General features: G+C 41.6%; 1 protein-coding gene across 4 annotated transcripts in view; it reads left to right on the top strand.

Annotated features, from left to right (window-relative positions):
• grid2 (glutamate receptor, ionotropic, delta 2) overlaps positions 1-26,170 on the top strand; it is a 651,170-nt gene that overhangs the window by 433,454 nt on the left and 191,546 nt on the right. For all 4 annotated transcript variants that reach the window (XR_013792643.1, XM_079551983.1, XM_079551984.1 and 1 more), the window contains exons 9-11: positions 1,802-1,903; positions 15,423-15,620; positions 20,849-21,161. Coding sequence is in view for 3 of the 4 variants with exons in the window: in XM_079551983.1 (XP_079408109.1) it covers positions 1,802-1,903; positions 15,423-15,620; positions 20,849-21,161 (613 nt within the window). In the remaining variant the exon portion in view is untranslated. The remainder of the gene's footprint in view (positions 1-1,801; positions 1,904-15,422; positions 15,621-20,848; positions 21,162-26,170) is intronic.

Here is a 26,170-nt window from a genome sequence, read left to right as displayed (position 1 = left end):
TGTGCTTTGTGTTAGCATGGATGTGTTATTTGAGTGTGTGTTTGTCTTAGCATGGCAGACAGCTAAATCACTTCATTTCCCCCCCCCTTTCTTTTCCCTCCCGCCTCAGTCTCCCCACAGGGAAAGCAGACGGGTTTTGATCTTTAAAAGTAAAAACAATATTTTATTGAAAGCAGAACAACAGATGAAAATATGGTTAGGGACTTCAAAAAATATGGCGGGGGAGAACGCTGATGCAATTTGATAGACATCAGCCCGGGCAGGATTCATAAAAGTGGCTTTGAATGATAGAAAATGACTCGGCTTTTCAGCGGCGCACAGTGGACTGGTATATCTGCAGTCTGTATCAAGCACCGGTCACTGTAGAGCTTATACTGTAATCTTTTCTTTTGTTTGCACTCGTCTGAAAAGCAAATGCAGTATATGTCATTTCTCCTGCGTTTGTTGTGTGCCTTTGATATACAGCACTCTGCGCATTCAATTCAGTCACATAGATTATACTTCACTCAGTGTACATTTCATTACTATATGAATTAGATTCACACTGGCATTACTTGGAAGTATTCTATTGACTCACTCACTTAAAGCTTGCAAGTGTACAAGGTGCTGAGTTGGTTGTGCAGGTTACCCACTAACTTGTGGGTCGTCTGTTCAAATCCCATGACAACACACCATAGAAGCAATAATTCAAAGAGCTGTAAAGAAATTTGAAAGCTACGGTGGATTTAAAAAAACAAGCACACAAAACATCTTTCATCTGCGTCACTCTAAATTAACTCATCAATAGGAAACAGAAAACCTTTATTTAATGTATTTCTTTAGTCATGTCAATAAAGTCTCAGTCTTTGTCAGTGTAGGCTGCTCAAGACGTTAGCATGCTACCGGTTAGCAACTGTCAGCCTTTGACAATGGCTTCAACATGATAAACCCATGTGTGGCTCACGTCTATGAAAATACTACAGTAACAGCTCAGCTCTGACCTCGGCCACATGTTGTATCCAAGGCTAGATGTTTGGAGTGTGGTTCAGGGCTTTCTCTTGGAGAGGTCAGCGCTGAGCTGTTGAAGCTAAATGCTAACCGGTAGCATTCTAATGTCTTGAGCAGCTCAAACACTGACTCACTGGTTTCTTCGCATAAACGTATGTCTCTGGGGCCGTGTTTTTACTGTTATCTTCTTGAGCAATGATTACAAGTACATAAAAATGCCACTGTCAATCAGTTGTCGTTCATTTATATCCTGAGTAGAGATATTGTCACATGTTGTAGTACTGCATAATTCTACTTCGGTATTCAAAATGGCATAACATGGCCATAACAACAAAAGTTACATGACTGAAAGGCATGTATAAGAAAAATGACATTTTAGATCTTTCTTTTAGAGTGTGTTAGAATGTTAACTTAAAAACATCTGCTACCCATTTTGGTGCCCGAGGCAAACCACACTCCAAAATAAAATAAAAAGTGGGGGCAAGAGTTTAGATGTCATTGTTTTATTGTTAGAGCTTGTCGTGATGTTGGTCAAACTCTCTTCTTTTTGAAGATACTCTCTGTTGCTTTAGAAGAAGTGCACCCTCTACTGGCCTTTGGTATAACTGCACATAGTTTTGGGTATTTTCTTATTGAATACATTACTTTCATGAAGGACTACAAAATGCCAAGGCAGCGGTGTATAAAGTAGTTGCAAAAGCCTAAACAGGGCCTTTAAACCTTTAATTAAAACTGTTCCATTGCTATGTTGTTTGTCAGTTTTATGTCTTAATCAAAAGTCTAAAACCCTTCCTATTCTCTTTGTCTGTTCCAGCTAGCAACATGGGACCCTGTGCACGGCTTGAACGGCACACTCACCGATCGGAAGCTAGAGAACAACATGAGAGGAGTGGTGCTCAGAGTCGTGACTGTTCTGGTGAGTAAAAAATGTTTGGGCAGAGTGTTTTAAAATGGGCCCACTCTTCAAACTGCAGAAACGCTTGTGACTAGAACTGTATTTCTGTGTATTGTGCGGCCACGCTTTTGTCTAGTCCTCTCTGCGGGGTTGTGAGAGTGCTATGAGAGGGTGACATAACAGGCAACAAACACTCAAACGCTCAAATGTTTGGAGAACGTGTGAGTGGAGGGGGGAACACAATCAGCACAGGCAACTAAAGAAGCTGTCAAATCAACGAGGGAGAGTGTATTTCCGGTCTTTCAGCCAATCACGGGATGCTACCTTTCCCTCTCAACCAATCACAGCCAAAACAAGGTATCATTAGTTCATTTACACTGCATGATGAGTTATTCAAACATTAGTTCAACTGAGATAAGTGCTTTAAGAATCACTGCTATGACTTCATATTCAGCCTTTGAATTCAGAGGCAGGAATGATGAAAAAATGCTAGAAAGATAATGCTGTATTGCCCGTCCATTCTGAGAGCACTCACTGATTTGTATCTTCCTTGAAAGGGCCAGGAGGCGGCTTCAGGGATTTTTTCATCACTGGGACACGAAGACATAAAGGTCTTGGCCATCACAGAGATCACAGAAGAGGGAGTATTAAGATTTGGAGCAGTCATATTGATGCATTGCTTGCAACACATCCAAAAAACATTTTCTTTACACTTTATCCACTCATTTGTACTCTAACACCCAGCCACAAACAGTGCTCTCAATTGATTGTAAAGGAATTTAACTATAGATTTTAATTATTTTTTTGAAGACACGGAAAAGCATTGACCAGGGCCCGTTGAGTGAAATGATTGCTTTTTTTAATGAACTTATTCCCAGCAGGTCAGGTTGTTTTTTTGGTGGGATGCTGCAACCGTGTAGCTCTGGAGATTCGTAATCAATAATGTCTGGCTGAACTAATCTGAGAGTTTTTGTGACAGCTTTCATATCCTCCTGACGACACATACTAGTTTGGACACAGACAGACTGTCACTCTGCTGCACAAAACTCAACTGACAGGAGACACAGCATTTTGAGTTCATTACCTTTATAACTGCTCCCCCTATGGTATTTTTTTTTTTTACTTGAAAGTAGTTTTTGTGCGGTGTGTGCCATTATCTAGTCCTAGGGGTTGAGGCTGCGGGCTGCAATGCGTAAGCTTGGCACAAAGCCAGCCTCAATGTTGTGAGTACGATAAAGGCTTCGATGTATTATTATGCTACACACAAGTCCCTACACTCTGTGATTGAAATGGCCACAACAATATGAGCAAAAAATAGTCCACCACCAGAGCCACACTCATCCCAAATGTATTACATGTTTTTATTTGTATATCTCTACATCTCGCTAAGTGGCTAAATACTATGATGAATGCATAACAAGCAAGCAGAAAGAAAAATGTGGGTTCATTACGCACACCGGGTGGGGCCTTAATGTGTGGAGTTTGCACGTTCTCTCCATGTACTGACGGTTTTCCTCACACCTAAATCATGTATAACAGGCGAATCTGCCAGCTAGTCCTGACCAAGCCTGACAAGCTGACCGAGTAGCATTGATGGATGGGCGTATTTAGTGGGGACAATACTTTTGTGTTCAGTCATATTGTGAATTCAGCTTTTAGCCTTATGGTTCCCCCTGTAGGTCCAAGTGCACTGGCCTTCTGTTGTCAGTGCATGTACTCGTACTATTACTCACACACATTATCCGAGATGACTGCCGCCCAAAGACAGGAATAGATTGAAAACGGTGTGAAATGTCCAGACGATACCAGATGTGCCCTCCCTTTATGTGCAAATGGTTGGAGGGCACATCCCTCTACACTTAATGTGTGTGTACGTGTAGGTATCCACGTGATGTGGAGCTTCTAAAGGGACCTTTGGAACAGATTGTGCCACGTTGCCCTGGGCTTTTCTCACTGTTATATAACTGCTTTGTGTCTGTACAACTATTTTACTTTGACCAAATGATAAGGGGAAATGCAATGTAAGGATAAGGTGTATGGTTGAGATAGGGAAGCTGCGGCAACCTGTCAGGAGCAGTGGGCTGCTTCAGTGCAGCATCTGGAGTGGATTAGCCTATTATGCATGTTTTGGGTTATACGGGAAACGGCAGCATCTGGAGCAAAGCCACTCGGACAGACGATGCAAACTCCGCAATCAAACCTGAGACCTTCTTGCTTTGTGGCCTTTTATGAACTTTTAAACACGTCTCACAATTATTTTAAGGTTAGTCTTCCTGTAACTTTCGGCTCTCCACTGGATTCTCTCCTATCAAAGCCCACCTCTAACATGCAATTCAGTATTCAGCTGCACCATTAATGAAATCCGAAGAATTAAAGAGGGCTCTGAAAACCCTTTGAACCCATTGTGCATTAGTTGTCCGTACATGTGAACAAAAACGCACTTTAAAATAGTCAGTTTTCATTATGTGTTCCATTTCTAGTCGTGCAGCACCCAAAAATGTCTTTCATAAAATCCTCAACAAAGCTGTTGGAAACCGCGTTATGAATCTACCAGAACACATTCATTCTGATTAGCCGCTCTCGCTAAATACTCATCGATTGGCTAATTACAGATGAGATCATACACCTCTTACACTCAATGACTCCCGGCCCGATGCGATGGATTTGCACGGATGGTATCGATTAGAAAATGACTCCTACTAATGAATGTCTATATCAGAGTAATAATGTGTTTATGGCTCTCTAAAGGACCTATGTTATGATTTTATCCTCAAATGGGATTGGAATTGATCATTTGCAGCTGGAGAACCTCACACGTGGTGTTGATGAGCTTATGGAGGCGCTTCCTTTTAAGAAAGTAGTACACTTACTTGAGTTACTTTCAGACAAAATAGCACTTATGTGTTTCTCCCAAATAGTCAAAAGAAATGCTTGTGGTAAAAAGATAGATTTTAGCAGAGGCAGAAATACACTATTTAAGTACAGAACATTTTTTTTTTTTAGTTTTAGTATAGAAGTATCTTCTTTCCGCTCAGAGAGAAAAAAAGAAGAGGCATTTAACAAAGATTTTGAAACTATTGAAAGAGTTCTATGTGGTATTTTATGAAAATCTGTGTAATTACCAGGTCAAACAAAAGGCCGTGATATCTGACTTTATTTGATGTCTCTGATCACTGGACTTCACTCCGACTTTTAGATCCACTTCCTACCTGACAATGTGTTAAAACCAAAATTCAACATGCTTTGGCTTTTAATCCAGTTAAAGCTGCACCACCGAAATGACTCCATTTTCAAACAGTGAAAGTTGCAGGTAGTAAAATCTCAGCTGCTGCGTAAATGTATTTCTAGCTCGCTTCAGCACAGTGTTAGCCAATGATAACACTGTGCTGATTTAACATCTGACTTTTGAGACAAAATAGGGAACATGGTTTGTTTTTTCTGTCACAAAAAAATAAACACAGCTTAAAAAATGTAGTGATATTAAAAGTAGCGCCATAAAACGCAATTAAATATATCATGCTTTAATGTATTGTAAAAGGAAACGACTTAAAATGTGTCTTTAAGAAAATACTGCCCTCATTGTGTGCACACGCACGCACTCGCACACACACACACACACACACATACACACACACACACACGCACACGCACACGCACACGCACACACAGAAATTCACTTGTTACATTCGGCTCTCAGTAAGATCACCCAGGGTGTGCAAAATAGACAGGAAATTTGCAGAGCAAACTCTAAAAAAGTAGAATATCAAAGTCAGCATTGGCAGTCCAGAGTTTACAGTCCTAGTAAGTGATGCTGATACAGAGAATATTGCACGTTGTTTTGCAAAGGGGTTATTGCACATATTACTTTACAGTCTTGTTGTACAGTCTGACAGCAGTGGGGATGAAGGACCTGTGGTAGCGCTCCTTCTTGCACTGAGGGTGTCTGTCTGCCACTGAAAGAGCTGCTCAGCTCCTCTACAGTCCCGTGAAGTGGGTGGGAGGTGTTGTCCATGATGGAGCCCAGGACGGAGCTGGCCCTCCTCAAGTCATATAAGGTCCTAAGCAGAGGCCCGCTCACTCCAAAGGACCCAAGTCTCCTAAGAGAGAGGCGACTTTGGCCCTTCTTGTATAGGGCGTTGGCATTGGGGGACCGGTCCAGTTTATTGTTGAGGTGAACACCCAGGTACTTGAAACTGTCCTGGATGTTCAGCGGTGTGTGCGGTAGTGTCTTCCTTCTTCACAACCAACTTTCTACAACGTGCAGACTGTAGCCAAGGTGAGTGAGGTGCCCAAGACCAGACCGGCACTATGCATTTGTCAGTGGTGGGATCAAACCACTAACCTCTAACCACAAAGCCATATCTCAATACAGCAGATCCTTTAAACCCATGTTATTCAGTTCATTCAAGGCCAATATTTGTCGCAAAAAGTTCACACAGTAGAATATGCTTCTACTTGATGAAAATATCCGAATCGTAGAGTGTGCTCTTGCTCGCTTGTGCTACATCTAAGATAATAGAAGTTTGTCCGCCGCCTTCACCCCGACTGAACCCTGAGTTTAGCACATGCGGCACACAGCTAAGCCCACGGTGACACAAGAGGTGATAAATGACAAGAGCCTGTAATTACTTTAATAATGATTCATAGGGCTCATTTTGCTTAGCGCTGACATTTGCTTTGATTAAACGTGTATATACCACTCCCATATTAATGACGGAGTTCTTAATCTGTCAGAGCCGATGGAAGGCAGGATATAAGGCGGAAAGTTTGATCAAATTGAGATCCCATATTTGGAAAGGCGAAATTTGCGAATCGCTAATCCTGCATTAATTGAGCAAAAGTGTTTGTATTCTATAGACTTTGCTGTGATCAGTAGTTTGACCCATTTCCAGATCGTGAGCATGTGGATAGTGCTCTCTTATGCTACGACAAGTACCCAAAGTCTCAACTATCGGCCCAGTTGGACAATTTCATGCTTTCATTCTAATACTGCTCGTGTTGTTTTGGATTTTCGTCCGAGAATTCAAATCTATTGTTATGGAGGCTACTCTGAAACAATGGCCGTTTGTTGGATAGCCATGCGCGTGTTCCCTGGCAGAGCTACAGTGCTGTTACTCACCATTCGTCTCTTCTCCTCACACAGAGAGCTCTTTGTGAAAATTGCTCTTTTCCTTTTCCGGTCCCAACACCAGCCGATCCACTTGAAATCAACATGGAATGATCGGGCCAAATAGGTGGCAAATTAACTTTTTTGTGCACCTGCCACCACCAGTTGACTCCAAACTCTGCAAGACACTTTTCGAAATGGCTTCAAATTAGCAAGCTGCTCTCCCCGCGTGAACCAGGCTTTTACATTTATGAGCCCAAACGTGTTGAAAACATGATGAAAGATGCCTGTTTTTGGAATTTGAAAACAGCAACAGAAAGTGCACCTTACTTTTCGTTTTGTGACTGCGCTTTGTTCTTTTTAAGAAATAGACTAAGGAATAGGAATAGAATAGATTAAGGAATCTAAGAAAATGATCGTCAATAATCATTTTGTATACTTGCAATATGGAAATTACTCACTTCAAAGACAAAGAACATCCATCCATCCATCCATTTTCTTCCACTTCTCTGTTGCCGGGTCGTGGGGGCAACCATTGGAGTTGTCCAAATCACATTGCACCAGCCCCTTATGGCTCCTCCTGTAGGTGGTGGGTCCACGGGAGGACGGGCTCACGATTAAACGGGCCTCTCATAAGGGGCTTCTGAACCGCTCTATGTCTGACCCAACACCAAGGACCTGTTTTCCATGGGAGACCCTAGGGCACGAAGCCCCGACAACAGAGCTCCCAGGATCATTCAGGCGCTCAAACCCCTCCACCACGTTAAGGTGGCGGCTCCAGGAGGGGAGACAGAGAAAAGTATATCAAAAATTAAGTTTCCAGAGTCTTACTTTAGCTACGTCTTACTGGCTATGTTAATGGATGAGTCAAGAACCCTTTGTCTGAAAGCCACAGCTATCTTTCAAAGTGTAAAAAAAAACATGATTTTATAAGCCAAGCCGACTCGCCAATTAACTGTGATGTCACTTCTACCCTGAGCTCAAAGAGTGATTTGTGACTCTGGAAATGAAATAATTATTTTCTGAAAGGTCAGAGCTTTCATAAATGGCAGTTATGATAAGCCACCAAGAAGACTTTGTCCAACAAGAATTTCTGTGATTTTAATAATGTGAAACTCAGTGATGCTCTTTAAACTTGAAATTCATGCTCGCGCTGTTATGGCGACACTTTCATAGCTTTCCCAAGTGGAAAACGTCATCTGGTGTCTGTTCAACTGGTGCACAGGAGTGAAAAGTGAATGAACAAAGAGTCCCAGGAAAAAGCTTTTTATGATCTGTTTGTGAAAATACACTCCCCTCCTGTTACTATGCCTGGCCCAAAATAAAGTTGCCACCTGCAGTTGGTAAGGTCGAAATTCAGCAATACAGATGCAAAAACAAGGAAGGATTGCTGTTATTGTTTATTTACAACCTTTATTTTCACCAGATGTTTGGTGACTGGTGGGCAAACGGCGGATTTTTCCGAGCTTGAAGAGCTGTTTGAATCACAGATATTTTAAAGCACCAATCTTTTCACAGATGCAACGCTCTGTTTGTGAACGATGTTTTCGCCCATGCCATGGTTTGAGAACAGGTTCAAAAACTATAAGGCTATGGGACATGCATTAAGAATATTAGATAAATAAGATAAAATGAAAAATGACATATGCTCATATACATCAACAATTTGACATTGAACAACAGTGTATTTACAGATGTCTAGGCGTATAAAGTGATATAAAGTGATCAAGTGATAAAGTGATAGGGTGATAGCAATGGGTCTAAGTGTGGACACACCACACCGTGCAAGTGCAGATTAGATCTATGAGTCTGTAAGCTATAGAGGCTTGTTTTTTGTTCATGACTCTGATGGCTGAGGGGAAAAACAATGCCACAATGTGCAGCAGTCAAAACTGAAGGTGATCCAACAAAAAATATAAATCTTTTTCTACTTTTGGCCAGGCAAGTTCAATATACTTTTACGCTATCTGTCACATTGGTGAACACAATGGGCTATGAGGCTGAAATGACTTTAATTAAGGAGTGATATCCAACTACCTATAGCTAAAACCATAGCATTCCCAAGGGTACAAAGTTAACCAAAAGTTTACCATGGCCAAGAAAATCCAGATGAACTATGCGATTTACTCCCCCCCTCCCAGTCCACTTCGTGCCTCCTCCTACACACATACAAAGATTCCGAGCTAGTATTGATTGGGCTTTCGCTCCCTGGCGTTTCACAATAGGCCAGCGAGCTTCGTGCATGTGTAGCCTCGCCCTACAGCGCACTGGAAAGCAATCAGCGCGCAATAAAGGAGGTTATTATTGGCAAAACAAAAGAGCTAAAAATGAAGTCACAGAGAAGAAAAGGCTGGATAAGTTTAATATGCCTAGCAGAGGTCCCATAGATCCACATGACGACCTTTGGAAAGAGTACTACAGATTTATATTTTTTGTCCCTTTCCCTCAACACCAACACAGAAAACTCCCTTTTCATAGTTTTGCAGCTAGTGATGTGGACAGTAGCATATGAATGAGTTACATTTTGCTGGCAGAATCTATGTGAGCTGTCAAGCGAAGCGGACCATAGCACAGGATGAACAAGACCAAAACTTCCCCAGATGGACATTTTTAAGATATTCTTGCTTATTTTCTGACACTTTGCTTGAATGATTGTATAACAGTCACAGATTTGACCCAATGTTAAAGGCAACATGGACAGCCTGTGCATTGTTGAGTCTCTCTTCGCCCACTTTTAAAACCAGGTGGGAATTCCTTAAACAACGTTTGGCTCATGTCATCCGCTATTGTCAAGTGCAACATTGAAAAATTGCTGCTTATTTGGAGATGGTTTTGCAGTAATATGATAAAAATGCATTTTGAGAAAATGCCCCTCTCTGTATAAATCTATGGAGAAATGTTGAACCAGTGCAGTAATTCAACATCTTATTGTGAAGATTGGGAAATGTATTTGTTTAGGGAAGGAAATCTTTTTTGTATAGCGCTTTTCATATGACACAAGTCACACCCAAAGCGCTTCACACATGAAAGGGAGTGGGGTTCATTCACTCCATGCCAATGGTCGCTGGCTGCTCTGCTTTTTTTCACAACGACACTAGGGGCCGCCATTGCTCCGCCATTGCTGTAGTACCTCCATATCGCCACTAGTCCCCATTTGAAAGAATTGTACTTTAGACACGTTGAAAACAACTTTAAAGCCTGGTCCCAATTTTTTGGGAACCATCAAGAGCTGGATATTCCTCCTGTGATAACGCAGGGTTAGTTACAATTGAGGAGACCAGGCTGGTTTTCATAAGAATTTTTTTTAGAAATCTCGAGGGCCGAGTCTACAGTGAAGATCCCGCCCTTATGCCCTTTTTTGGAACATGCTTCGTCAGAGCTGGGGAGGAGGAGTATGTAAACCTGCCATGATTTCCCCCTCAAGCGTAGTCATTGTGGCAAACGGAGAGAAGTAAGCAGGAGACGTCTATTCTTTTTAACTGTCTATGCTCCATGCTGATGGTGGTAAGCTACATTTGTAGCCACAGTTTCCCCTGGGGTAGACTGACAGCAGCGAGGCTGCTCACATCTGCGCCAGCGGTCCCTCCGACCACCACCAACCACTCACACATAGACATTGGGTGAAGTGTCTTGCCCAAGGTCACAACAACAGTCTGCACCTGCAGGCCCCGGGATTCAAACCACCGACCTTCCGATCATGAGATGACCCGCTCTACCATCTGTGCCACTGTCGCCCCACACAAAGAAAATCGAGATATTTGACCTTATTTTTAATATACATATGTATATGTTGCACAAAAAATTACATACTAAATCTCAATTTACGCAGAATATTTTTTTTATTGTTCTTTCTAAAAATGTATTTTTTGTTTTGAGTGCAAAACACTTGGCGCACTGGCTTGTTTCTTTGACTGACATGCTCAAATCACTTGGCATGATCCCCGCTGTGAAGTACAGTATATAAGGTGCACTGCAGTGTATGAGATCCTTTTGCACGTTTTAAGATGGTGGGGAATTTGACTCATTCTAAAATCGTGTGTCCCGACCTCAACATGCGCCTCCATCAATCCCGTCTTTCTGGGATCTTCCTGCACATCGAACATCGACTTTTCAAAAACGGTGTAACTCTTGGAGGAGCCAGGAGGGGTCCTCTCTCTGGGGGTACGTCCCGTCGAGGTGCGAGTGGGTGTTCCTGCCTTTTGATTGATGGATCTTTCTGTTTAGGGAGCGACTTGGCATGCATGTCCACTCGCTGCCTAATGGCTTATTGAGCGGCAGCGGCGAGTGCGGATTAGAAAGGGCTATAGTTAATGCACAGTGAAAGCCAGGCGCCGCGTGTGTGTCCGTCTGCATGTGTGCTTAACGCGCGGCCAGTATCCAGTCAATAATGCGCACGGGCTCGCTCATAAATCTGCAAGACATATTGGCCTAAAACATTTTTGCTCATCAATAGGGATTTATTAAAGTGGGAGAAAAAAGAGGGGTGAAGAATAAAGGCAAAGGATTGAGGAGACAGGAAAGTCAGTTGAAGTACAGCGGCAAGAGAGCTAACGATATCGACAATGTTGTATAATTGCTGGTTGGTAGTAAAATGTCACATCAATAATGTCCCAGGTTGGATTCCCAGGCTGTGTTGGGGTCTCAGCATGTACAGCATATTTTCAAATGCATATAAAGTGGGTTGGGCCTAGAGGACTGCCACACTACCGTCCGAATAAGTGACTCCCCTCATTAAAACAATAACGTTAACTACTGTATACCTACAGAGGCAATGTAGAGCGCCCCAATACTTTAATGGACATTACTTCTAGTCAAAGTGTTAACAATAAATAGTTTATAAATTGTAACACCAAAGACTAAAATGTCCACTGGGTTGGTTTTATATAGGCCGTACAAAGTGCAAACTGAAAATAAGACTCGCAGAGCACAAACAAGCTATTCAAATTGCTAACTTCTAAATAGCCCATGGCTGTGCACTACAAGGAAGCAAACCATCCACCTGCAATCTAGGCTAAAAATATATGGAATAGAACATATTGATGAGTTAGAGGTAGTGATCGACTAAAACCTTTTAGATGTGTAGATCTAAAAAGCAACCCAATATCAAGGTCTTAATATAGAATTGGATTTCTCCCCTTGTATGAAATCTTGACTCATACACCATGTGACTATGCATGAGCCCACCTTGTGCACGTGGCTCCTGCAAATTAGTTTAAAGGGACTATACAGAGTTTAAAAATGTTAAAATGAAGTATTTTCCTCCCCCTACATGTTCTAGCCATGTCCTAAGGTGTAGAATGAGCCCAGACCTGTTCACCTCAACTGTCTCTAAAATCCTGCCTGTCACTCAAAAAGTTGTTACTTCAGGTCCAAAGTGCCGTCATGCATGAGCTTAATATAGAAGGTGCAGTTACATGTATGACCTGAGGTGGCAGTAGTTAGTATAAAATGGCCAACTTGCATCTAGCCCCTTTAACAGCTGGTCTGAGGCTATATCCAAACGAAGACAAAACGCTTATAATTTCAGAAACTTTCTCTGTAAACAGAGCCAGCTCAGTATATCAATACAGCTGCCAGGCCTGTGTGAGGTGCTGTGGTGCTCCCACAGAAAATAGAGCACAACTGAAGAGAGCGCATGCACTGTAAACTTTCTAAATTATAAACAAAGATTCTGCTGGTAAATATGAAACTTCTGAATGGATTTAGAGTCTAGAAAAGGTTAATGGGAGAAAAGCAGAATAACTGCCAGTGACCGGACTTTTACCGTGAGTCCAAAAACACAGACTGAATGCTGAATGCTGTGATGTTTTTCTCCTTGTCACCTGTGACTCAACGTGGGGCAGAGTAGCGAAGGATTGTGCAGTGAAAGTTATTATAAGGCTCGAGCTGTGAAGGTTGTGGAGATGCTGTAACAATGGAGCCACGTTAACGGCAAACTCCCAGAACGTCGGTTTCATGTGGATGGTACACTGGATTGTTAAAATATTTTCACGTTTAGTCCTCTTGAGCTTGACTTCGTGTGGACAGGGCCTTAGATAGCCATCTTGGTTTTGCCGTGAGGAAGGCCTGTACCTGTAATCCGGCAAAAAAACATTGGCTTTTTCACCTGTTGAGAATGCAGTGAAGTGCACCAAAAGGATATTGTTTTAAACTTACTTTAATTGCAGACTTAATATCCAAGCAGTGCCCTTGCAAGTCAAGTTTTGGCAGTGAACATACCCTGTCACTTTTGTTTCATAGTCTATTCATTTAAACCATTATTGCAACAATGGCTTATTGAGATTTCAACAAAACCATGAGATCTCTGCAATCACAAGAAAAAGTCATTCGGCGAAATTTCTACCATCCCAATACTGTACGGTGAGATCCGCTACATCCTGAGTGACTTTTATGGATTGTTTTGCTGTTTTGCGCTGTGCTGTGGCTGAAATACAGCAGCTTTAATGAATTGTCTTAAATGTCAGCTGGTGGGGTGTCATTTACCCTCCACAGGAGCCTGCCCTTTCCCTGGCATTGTAATATCGACCAGCAACAGCATCAGCCGTCTCCAATGCTCACAATTCAAAGCAATCAAAACGCCTGACCGGGATCATATTACTCGCACAATGTTGTATTTTCTACTATATATTTTGGATGAGTAAGCATGTACATTACACATCTGAGTAATTCGAGATTTCAGCTCGTTGCCAAACTCTAAGTGTTTTAATATAGCGCTGACAAACCTTTTAGCTAATCATAAACATGAGACAGTAGTGTACAGAAAGCTAAAGAGCCCTTGTCTGGCACCGGGTCTGTGTTTATACTTAAGGTATAGATTCGGGACACTTGTTTGTTTGTGTTCTCATTATATTCTTTTTGCTACAGTGCTCAAGATCAATACCTAACGTGATGTTTAGGGTGGGCTCGTGTGACTTCATGGTTGTTTTTATCTACTCCATTTTAGAAAATGGTTCATTGTAAAGATGTGGCCTTTAACCGGTATGATCACCCAAACCATCTGTCACCATCTTTTTGTCATCCATAATTTCAAAGTATATTAATATTAGACCAATATCCTAAATTGACTCATGTAATGAAACCATTTTTTGTCACATTGCTAAGACTAGTGTGGGAATGTGTAAATAAAGCATGGCGTGGCAGTTGTGTTGGATCTGTTTTTGCCAGAGTACAAGGACATGTTTACAGACAGAGACAGATCACATGTCAGAGGTGCAACAAATCATATTCTCATTCAGCCAGACGAGCACAGACGCATACTAGTAAGTGTTGTGATGTGATGCAGTGGCCGTAAGCCCAAGGAGAAGGCACTGGCTATACATTTAACTTTTTGTTATGTTTACCCCACAAGTGTCTCAGGTGGTAGAGTAGTCTCGTTACAGGAAGGTTGTAGGTTCAATCTGCTTTTTAATTGCGTTCTTGGGGAAGACACGTAATCTGTTTTGCCATTGTGAATAATGTTAGTGTTTTGGTGTCACTAGTTGATTGATTTATTTTGAATCTGTGCCTTGTTTATAGTATCCATGTGCTCTCGATCCCATCTTGTGGACACTGTTGTTTAAGACTTGACTTTCAGTCAAAGGGAATTATGGAAATGTACTTTTTATTATGCCTTAATATTGTTCCCTTATCAATAACATACCTTGAATAGTATTTTTCTTCATTTAAGCATTTTTTTGTTGCTATTACTTGGTAGTGGTCAGCTATTGTTGTAGCCACAGCTGTCCTGGGGTAGACTGACGGAAGCGAGCCATCGGCCCCTCCGACCACCATCAACTACTCACTCACTACATTCGCTAGGCTTCCTGATGTAACAAACGGTCTCCCATCCAAGTACAGGCCAGGGCCGTCCCTGCTTAGCTTCCAAGGTCTGACAGGATTGGGCACAGCAAAAGTGGTATGGCCACCTTTGCTACAAAAAAAGTCCTCCATATTTTTGAAGCCCATAATCCATCACCAGACCCGTTCTGAGCAGTTCTGCGGTCAGTGTGTTAACTGCGGCACTATGAGTTGCTATCATGCTGTTAGCAGAAGCCAAGTTTTTTTTTCACTTTGTCATTCCCTGCAGAGGGAGCTATAGGCCAAATCCTCACCTTGTTGTTATCTTTACTTGGACATTAGTTCAACATGTAAAATATCAATGCTTCCTAGAGAAAATATACCAGGGCTAAGGTGTCCAAAGTACTTTCAAAAGCTTGAATTGACCTTTACTGAGGCTTCTGCAAAGTCACCATTGCTTTCACAGGCGAATCCTCACATTATTGATCGCATGTGAAATCGCCGAACCTTTGGGCAGTTTTTTCCCCCCCCCATGTAGACCAGAGCCCACTTTGATAATGGGCCGAGCTAATGCTTAAATGACTGTTGCATTGATTGGCTGGATGACTGGCTTTGTGACACTCCCATTGATTTGTCTGTCTCTGCTTTGCCCTGTAGGAGGAGCCCTTCGTAATGGTGTCTGAGAATGTGCTGGGAAAGCCAAAGAAGTATCAAGGCTTCTCCATCGACGTCCTGGATGCCCTGTCCAACTATCTGGGATTCAAGTATGAGATATACGTAGCTCCGGACCACAAGTACGGAAGCCTGCAGTCGGACGGACACTGGAATGGGCTCATGGGGGAGCTGGTTTTCAAGGTAAGGATCGATCAAATGGTTGATATTTTGGTACAAAATAGGCTAAGGAAGCATTTCAAGTTTCATCTCATAAGGAAAAGTGTCAAGTGCACACACCTTGAAAAACCAAGTTGAAGTTAGGTATTGATTTATTCATTTTGAATATGCACAGTAATTACATAGGTTCGGTAATTACGGAGATATGAACAAGGGCTGTCAAAATTATTGGGATTAATTAACAAAAATTGATTAACTAACAAAAATTAACACATTAATCACAGATTATCGCAAATGAAATCATCATATGCTTTTACCGAGTTCAGTCCTGTATCTTGAGCATGTACCTGAGGAAAAGCAGGTCAGCATGACCCAGTTCAGTTGATCTCATTAGCTGAGGTAATGTTACGGTTTCCAACGCGCCCATAAAATTCTCAAGTCCTCTCATGAATGAGCACAGAAGACCAATGATGTTAATGATAATCTTTTTTAAAGATCATATTCTGGTCGGTGAAAGTGAAAATGGTAGAAATAAAACTTCTTGAACGGTGTGCTACCAATCGTCTATTGGTTAAGACTGCTGTGCGCATACCTGAAACACTGTTATGAGTTTGAATCCCATCTGTGACACTGCTGAATGTGTCTCCTTGCTTTTCACCCCACTTTCACCCTGAACTGTCCTGTCTAATAAAGCTTTTGTGTTGTCCTGTCTAATAAGCTACAATGTTTCTTGAAAAGAACAAAACAAAATGAACTGTCCTGTCTAAATTATTTTCTTCTTGGATTTCTGTTAACTATTGCTCACAATATGGCAGCAGTCTGACAGCCCCAGTCTCAACATGACATACTCTTTACAGTCAGTCAAACCATTCTTTTCTTGCAAAAAATCATTTATCACTAAAATCGCTAAAATGGCTTGCCCTTTGCTCCAGCTAAAATGCTGCAGTTGTCTTAAAGTGATGATGGACCATTTGTTCTATTTATGAACAGTACAGACAAGAAATGGACCCTCGATTAAAGCATTTTCAGACAAGGTCAGCACTGCCGGTCATTTCCAATAGGCTTTTTGAGATAGTTAATGTCAGTGGGATAATTAGAAGTCACCTTAAAGAAGAGACATTATTTTAAGCTTCTGATGACTGTGAGCAATCTTCCACACCTTTGCACTGGTTGCCACCCACTTTGCAATCTTGTGGGAACTCGGAACAAGTTTCCCAAACCCTCAAGTCGTCTTCTCCCTAGGACACTTACAAAATTGCACTTGACTACGACAAATTTTGTCCACTGCAGGTAGGCAAAGGCCATTTCTTTACACGCACGCACGCACGCACGCACGCACGCACGCACGCACGCACGCACGCACACACACACACACACACACACACCACACACACACACGCACACCACACACACGCACGCACGCACACACACACACACACACACACACACACACACACACACACACACACCACACACACGCACACGCACCTACACACACACACACACACGCACGCACGCACGCACGCACGCACGCACGCACGCACGCACGCACACACACACACACACACACACTCACACTCACACTCACACTCACACTCACACTCACACTCACACTCACACTCACACTCACACACACACACACACACACACACACACACTCACACTCACACTCACACTCACTCACTCACTCACTCACTCACTCACTCACTCACTCACTCACTCACTCACTCACTCACTCACTCACTCACTCACTCACTCACTCACTCACACTCTCCAGCTCACACTTCATTATATTCCTGCAGTTGTTTCCGTTGAAAGTCTCCAATTGCCTGACCTTGTGTACCTTTCGTATGTGTCGGACATTTGTATTCCCCCGGCACCGCGGCTCACGAAGGCGATGGGAGAACTGCTGTGGCCTGATGCATATTTATGTCAACACAGACGAATCCCAAACTTGCAATTGTTTTCTCCATCAAGTCAGCAACAAGCTTTATCTCAAAACTCAATTATGGCAGATAATGATCACCCAGGGTGCACTTTGGCGTCTATGTTGACTGACCGCTGTGTTTAGCAGGGCAAATGATGATCTCTTTTCTCAGTGATGAGCAATATGCACACTCGCCCTCACGCTGTTGTCTGTATTCGTTCTGTCGTCTTTACCAATGGCGTCTTGCTGTGATTTCCCACAATAATTTCCTATTGCTGTTTTGCTGCCACTTTGTACTCATGCTGGCAATTTCTTCGACCAATGATGAAATTTCCTATTTTGTCCCTATACAGTCACACTGCGCCTGGTTTTGTTTGTACTTACGAGCACAGAGGTAGCAGTTTTACAATGCCAAAGTTTTATGTGCATATTTTATGGTTCAAAAACATAATTAGTGAGTTACTAGTAGTTCACAAATTGTTTATTCAAAGAAAATTGCAAAAAGCCACCCCATTGCAACCTGCAAACAACAACAACTTGCCTTGAGTTTACAAAAAGGCTTTTTTATTAGATGCATAGAGCACAAAGGCCTTTTTCACACAAATGTCATGCTTTTACAGTGTAGTGAAGGATAAAATTACATTAGTCAATGAGAAAAAATAAGTACAGGGCCTTCCTCTTTGATAGCTGTTATGAAAAGGCCAGGTATACTATAGTAGTATGAAATAAGAATTTTATCCATCCATCCATCCATCCATTTCTTCCACTTTTCCGTTGCCGGGTCGTTGGGGCAGCCATTGGAGCTTTCCAAATCACATTGCACCAGCCCCTTATGGCTCCCCCTGAAGGTGGTGGGTCCACAGGAGAACGGCCTCACGGTTCTAGCCAGGCCTGTTGGTCTCTCATAAGGGGCTTCTGAATCGCTCTTTGTCTGACCCGTCACCTAGGACCGGTTTGCCCTGGGAGACCCTACCAGGGGCACGGAGCCTCCGACAACAGAGCTCCAGGATCATTCAGGCACTCAAACCCCTCCACCACGTTAAGGTGGCGGCTCCAAGAGGGGATAAGAATTTTATTTAACTTTTATTTTTACTATTTTTTGTTTGTTTGTTTACACTCTCTTTGACTGCCGTTAACTAATTGAAGCAACCATTTAAACCAGCTGTCTGAAAGCTTCTGTCTGCAAGCAACTAACTATTATTCCTACCCTAAGTTCACATTTCATTTATCCTGCGTTGATTATCGCGATCGCTAAACCTAGTGTGGAAGCGCTGAACATTCACCCAGAAAATCATCTCACTCTCGCTTCAACCAAATCCCTTTAATATCGTAGTTTCCATAATCCCTCAGCCACAAAGAGACTCTAGTTCACACGACCAATCTCAGTTATCTTTATGACTTGCGGAAGTGTTAGCAAGCACCAGGGAAAACATTTTAATTAGCCGGAATTGTCTCCGCAACTAGCTAAACTTAGCCCTGGTTGCTCTCAAAAGTCCTTAAATCCTTAGAATTTTTGCCGATGTTCTGTTTCGTCTCTGCATCAATCTGTCATTGTCTCTGCCAAATTAGATTTGTTATGCACTTTAATGTTATTCTTTTAGTCCAATTAGGATATGTTGTCTATACACTGCTTGCATTGCCACATGTCTGAAGCCTAAATAGTTGTGCAATTAATCGGATCTGAGAAAAGGTGTTTTTCTTTTGGCGTCTTTGATTTTTTTTAACATCAGTGTTGGGTAGCATTACTTTTTAAAGGAACTTGATGAGTTCCCTTGATGCTCCACTGGTAAACTAACTTGCTACGTTTCTGCATTACTTTATCGCAAAAAATAAACAAGCTGTTATTTTCCAATTACGTTTTAAGACTCCATAGGTTAGGTTTGGTTAGGTTAGGTTAGGTTAGGTTAGGTTAGGTTTCTTTAGGTTTCTTTATTTGTACCCGTAGGTAAATTTGTCACATACATTTTTAAATATAAAGCTTGTAAGTGCTCCAAATACTAACAGGATGTGCCTTTGCTAAAGATACAACAGAAATTTAAGCCACTGGACAGTAACAAAGATAACAAGCCGTGTCAGGGGCAATTAGATCCCTACTTGTTCATCAAATTTCACAAAGCAAGCCGCCATACAGACTAAAAACAGTTTGATATCAGTAAATGCACAAAGGATCCCTCAAAAACTGGGCTTTTTGTGCCTAAACTGCTCCACCTTCATATCCTCAGCTAAACATGTCATTGAGGAAATGTCCATCCTTCCTCTCTTTGATTATGGAGACATCATCATTCATTGGAATTCTTGTAAAGGTCAACGCCCCCTATAGGACACATCACAGTTTGCTTTACTCTCACGTGAACATGCTTACCTACAAAACTATGTTCGGTCTCATTCCTACCTAACTAAACTTGAGACAGTATGTTCACTTTAATGAATATGCTTGTAAATTGCTCTTAATTGCATTTCCATAATGGGATTCAATTGGCCGGACTGTTGGCACTCTGGTCTCACAGCTTCCCATGCCTGCGCAGGTTTTCCCCAAGTGCTCCAGCTTCCCCTACCTCAAACAAAACGTGCACAACAGGGCGGAAGAGAGTGTTTTTGAACCCAACAGCAGACCGTTATTTCTTTCATTCACTCTCCCACCGAACACTTAGCTGCATCCACTGATTGCGGCAGATTGTCGAGTGTCGCATTTCATTGATGCCAGTCCTTACAGGTCTCATTAACTGGATTCTCAGTGTGTCATCAGAAGCTCCCCGCTGTCTGTAGGATGGCTCAGTAATTACAGCAAGGTGTATGCAGTATGGAGAATAGAATGGCACAGTATGTTTTCGACATAACTTCACATTGCTCCATCTGCGTGTTGGGAAGTTTGCAAAGGCAGTGTGCAAGAATGTTTCAAACTCTCAAATCGGTCTTGACAGGTTCACCACAGGTGGAATCATAGTGACGCATGACTATTGTGATGAGGAGTACTGTGTGAAATCGGAAGGATGTGAATACTTATTAAACAAGAAATTGAATCAGCGTGGACTTTTGCACAGGTGGATTGCTGAACATTGTTAATCGGGGAAAGAGAAGTTCTTTGTCAACCGGATTTGAGAAATTATGTGCTGTATACAACATCAAATTTGTGCCAAAATAATCAGCTGTGACAAGGGCACTGGATTCTACAGAGCAGCGAAATTCACAGCGCAGGACTTTGTGTATCTCTTATCTTTAAACACATCTGCCTCAGTGCAAGAAGCAGCCAATTGGTAAAAAAAAACTTGATTTTTCCTGCCCAAATCTGTCTCTCACCTTCCTCTTTCCCCTCTGCCCCTCACAGCGAGCAGACGTGGGCCTCTCCGCCCTCACCATCACCCCGGAGCGCGAAAGCGTGGTGGACTTCACCACCCGCTACATGGACTACTCAGTGGGCGTGCTGCTGCGGAAGGCCGAGCGCACCGTGGACATGTTCGCCTGCCTGGCACCGTTTGACCTCTCGCTGTGGGCCTGCATCGCCGGCACCGTGCTCCTGGTGGGCATCCTGGTCTACCTGCTCAACTGGCTCAATCCGCCGCGCCTGCCAATGGGCGGCGTGTCCTCCACCACGCTTTACAACTCCATGTGGTTCGTGTACGGCTCCTTCGTGCAGCAAGGTAAGGCCAGGCTGACTCTGTGTCGAGTAGGGCTGCATAATATATTATCTCTTTGTCAGGAGGACGCTACATCCTGCTACAACATGCTGATTAAGATTTACACAAAAAAACATTGTAACTTAAAAAACAGGGATGCACCTATTTTTTTATTATGCGAGTTGTTTTTATTAATGTAACCCAAATATAATCTATATATCAGGTCATTTCTTTAATGTAGAAAAGTCCAGTTATTCTTGGTTAATGTCTTTCCATTACACTTTATTAATAGATGGATAATTGGTAACATCTTTCATGAGAAAATGAGACTTTATTGATCTCACACTGGAGGACCAATTTTTTCATTCACAGTAACTACTTTCTCTTGTCTCTTGGTATCGGTTAATATCGGATATCGCCAGATACTTAAAACCCCAGTATTGGTATCTGAAGCAAAAAAGTTGGATCGGTGCATCTCTATTAAACATATTTTTGGTCCCACTCTAGTCTGTAGTCTGTAGTCACTAAAGTCTTGTTTTACTACACATTTGATTTTAAGTGTTGAAATAGGGGTTCCCAAACGGTTATGTGAGCTTCTTCAGTGGGTGTAAGTGTCATCCACAGTTGAGCACTTTATTAATTGTATTTCTGCTTTAGTTATGCATTTCAGTTATGTATTTTCTGGTTTAGAAATGAGTTTTAGAGCCACTTTGATTTCTGATGTTTTGGATATTATGATAGTGCCCTCTGCCTGGAAGTGCTGATTCACACAAAGCTAACAAACACACATAACTCGATAAGAATTTCCATTCTTCAAACACAAAACAAACATGCAATCACAAAGAACTTGAAGCACTTGATATGAGCTCACAGGAGACGGCTGTTCAGGTGAATGCTGTAGTGGATCAGCTGGAGTCTGGCAGCAAACTGACTGCTTGAACTGAACTGCTTGAACTGATTTTTTATCGTTACACACGTCAGCGATCTTTGACTTGTCTTTTGTGCTGCAAAACGCTCCACATTGACCCGAGTAGAGTATCTCCATCTGTATGTCTGCATGGTGGAACAGAAATAAGACATGGTTGAATCCTCAAACTTAACTTGCGTAACCCCAGTGGCAATGCAAACTCTATTATATCTCCAATGCCCTTTTTCAGTCAGACTGAAGACAGGACTTTACATTTCTTTCGGCTTATATCAAGTCTGACAGTTTGGTCAAATGTTGATCTCAAATTTATGCAATTGTGGAGTTGTGTTCGAAGGAAAGACATTGATGGATATGGAAGTTCCACCTTTGTACTTTCATTTGATTGTGTTGCTGATAAAGACACAGCTCTAGATCAAGTTGGAGCATCGCCAATCGAGCCTAAATGTCTGTGTGTGTTATTTTTCAGAAATGTATCTTCTGAATGAAATACAATCCCAGAAAGCAGGAAACAAAATCAATAAATGAACTTAAATCAATCAAAACCAAAAGGAAAAAAAAAAAATAGCCCAGAGTCACAAATGAAGAAGCGGCCAAATAAGGTTGCTATGGTAACAGATGCAAGACCATGGTAACAAACCCCTGAAAAGCCTTTGGTGTTTTCAGCAACATGTACAGTCCAGCAGCTCTTTTAATAAATGGATTCTGTTGCATTGTGCTTGCTGTTAATCTGTTGTTTGTCTTCAGAAGGGGAAAAAAAAATCCATGTTTTGTGTATAAGAGGCCAAAAAGGGATACTTTTTTCCCCCAGGACAAATAGAAATGTGTGGGTTGAGTAGGATATCTAATAGTCAGGCCTATTACTGAAAGAAATGTACAGAACTTCAAAATGTTATTTACAAACGTTGACCTCTGTAAATCCTACTTTAAGGGCCGATGTTGTCCCAAAAGTGAGAAGAGTGAATTCAGTGAAATAAAGTAGATCATTGTGTAGAACTTGAAAAGTGAGCAAAAAAGTGGCTTCAGTGTTTTGCCTTAAGTCGGATTTTCTGTTTGCGTAGTTCTTTCAAAAATGCTGCCTCAACCATAGACTAATCTCTGCTTTTGCTTTTAGTTTGTCATCAGAAAATTCTACATGAACACAAGATATTAACCAAACTTCAGGCCCACACCGTTGAGAAGCAAAATGGGTTCTTCCAAAATCTCTTTTCATCAAGCATGTCCTGCCTTGGTAATAATGGAGGACGGGGCTGTAGATGTGATGTGCTAAAATAGTTCTTTCCTGTGGGTGCCATGAGTGCACATTGACCTTTCAGCTTGGATTGTAATAGTCAAGTGAGAACAAAAGGGAGGGGACAATTAGTTCCACATGGCTCGAATGAGGTGTAATGGCCTTATCGTGGTTATCGTTCCCCATCCATCAGTCAGGGACCCTGCAGATGAGCTGACAACCTGCTAGGATTTATATCAGAGCTGGTGAAGAATGGTGCGAAAGGTTACGTCATGTAGTACAATGACAAGAAATGAAATGTTTAGTGGGACTCACTAAATTCTCAGCATTTCAAGTGGTACATAGATAATACTTTAATTGTAAAACTGGTTAAGGTCAAGGTTAATAATAGCAATACTATATACTAGGGCTTGGTGTAATAAATCGATTAATTTATTTGAAATAATTTTCCTTTGAATAGGCCGATATCGATATTCCAAAAACACTTGAATCGATTCTAAGGTTGTGTATTTTGTCGACAATTATAACATAGGAATTAAATGAGATAGAGACTTTGCACCGCTGTCCTTTCTTGAAAGGTTACGCAAAAAACGAGTAAAAAAATCTTCCAAACAAAAAAAAAGAATTTGGGGTTTATTTCCAAAAATCTTGCCAGTCTCAGTCTGATGTCTATTGTGGCAGCCATGTTGTTTACTGACAAAGGCCAACTTGATTGGCTGTGCTAGTGCGTCATTACGCACATGGCCACAAGGGGGAGGGGTTCAATTCTTAATGTTAATATTCATATATTTAGTAATGTAGATATATTTTCCCTAAGTTACCAAGTTAGAGTTGGTTTCTACTATTTGCAGCATTAGTTCTTCTGAGAATGTCTTCCATATACAAGTAAAATTAGTACTGCATGATATCCTTAATTGAATCGAACCTAAAGCAAACTGAAATGTGAATCGGGCCCTTGTGATAAGAATCAGATCAAATCGATATGGGAAATCCGAATCAATACATCACTGAGATGCATGAAATCACTATAAGAGGACATTCAAATCTTCAGGATGTTCTTCCTTTCTGATTCAGAAACAAAACAAAAATGTAAACATATAAACACATTTGGGCTAGTTTTATGTAATTTGTGTGCCTTTTTTATGGTGGCAGTAGTATTTGACATTTGAACATTGTAGTCCCATGTAGATTTATCCCACAATGATGATAACAATTATTCTATTATCCTCATACTAGGGTTAAAATGGTTGAGGACAAAGCCAGTGGGGGTATTCTGCTCTTTCTAGTCCTATTTGTTGATAATTTGAAATTCTTTTTGTTTAGTTTTTAAACTTCAATCACTTTTGTTTTTTAGAAAATGCTTCTAAAACAGTCTATTTATAGATTACCATTGTTCCTTTGCAGTTGTGTTGTTTCCCTGTAAGACCTGCCTCCCCTTGCTCCCCATAATGAACAAACTCCGATACCTCTAGCTCAGCGCATGTAGAGTGCTCTTGGTTATTGGCACTAGCATGTATAACAAGAACAACATTACAAAGCTCTAAAAAGTCGATTTTGCATCAGAAAAGACAAAATGTGTCCTTTTTCAGGATGGTTCAAGACGCCCACAACTCTTTACTGGGTCACAAAAACTACATCACTAACTTTTTTATCAAGACACCACACATTTAATCAAACAATGTTAATGGACATAGTTTATTACACCACATACATGAGTCCTGTGTTTGTCGGTCAAATGAGCATAAACCACTCGCCCGACGTCGCCTGGTTCTGCCCCCGGATTTTCCAACACGCTTAATTTCGAGGCTACATCAATTATGCAAATTCTAGGGTATTTTTTAACATTGCATCCAGAGCATTCCAGGCCCTGAATAAGCAACTGATGAGCGCTTCTCCAGTTGGTAAATACTCCTCCATCTTGCGCCGCGGCTAACGGCGGTAATGATGATGATGATACATACTAATTGCTGTTTGATATTCACAATCGTTTCTCTTTTTCCCTGTAATTAACATTTTAGCTGTGGCGTCATTAGAGGGAAACGGATTCTTCAAGCGCCTTGTTCTATGTGAAGTTGGTGCGATACATAGGATTCCTGTTAATGCGTGTTTAGTGTCTCATGCTTTGCTTCGCCGCCAGCCATGGCTGAAATATTTGGTTTTTACTTTGTCCGCCTACTGGAGAGTCGCTTGCAGGTGTGATTCTCAACCAAAACAAGTGTAGCTTATCATCCCAAAGTGTAGCTGAGGAGCAAAATAATATTGTGCAAAATGACAGCAAATGTAGGTGTCTTAAAGTGTTTTACGATAGGATCTCTACATTTTCGTCAGGGTCTGCGTCAAATGCTACTGCTGAACCCCACATATCTCAAACAAAGACAGACAAATGTTGGAAAGCTACCCTCCTAGGCAAACCAGCCCCACTTGGACAAAATGCAGATAATATAATACTGTGTGCCTTTAGCTATTTACAGTGTTATTTTTATTGTTGTGAATGATTTGTCAAAGACTTGCAAGTGTATTGTCATGCATCATATACATCTTGGCCAGGGGACTGCAGATGAAAAAAAGCCTTCTGGCTAATTCTGGCTTTTTTAACCTCTTAACCCCCACCTGAACCAAGCACATTTTCTTCAGCATTACCCAAATCCGCGTTTTTGTCACATTTTTATTGTGTTTTCGTCTCTTTATTGTCATGTTTTCATCACATTTTCATCACTTTTTCATCATGTTATTGTCGCCTTTTTTATTGTGTTATTGTTGCTTTTCTGGCACATTTCTGATGCTCTTTTGTTGCTTTTTCTTCACTTTTTATATGTTTTTTTGTCGCTCTTGTTGCTTTTTTTGGGGTCACTTTTTTGTTGTATTTTCATCCTCGTT

Source organism: Gobius niger (genome assembly GCF_951799975.1).
Source record: "Gobius niger genome assembly, chromosome: 1".
Classification (NCBI taxonomy): domain Eukaryota; kingdom Metazoa; phylum Chordata; class Actinopteri; order Gobiiformes; family Gobiidae; genus Gobius; species Gobius niger.
This window is presented reverse-complemented; position numbering and strand designations above follow the sequence as displayed.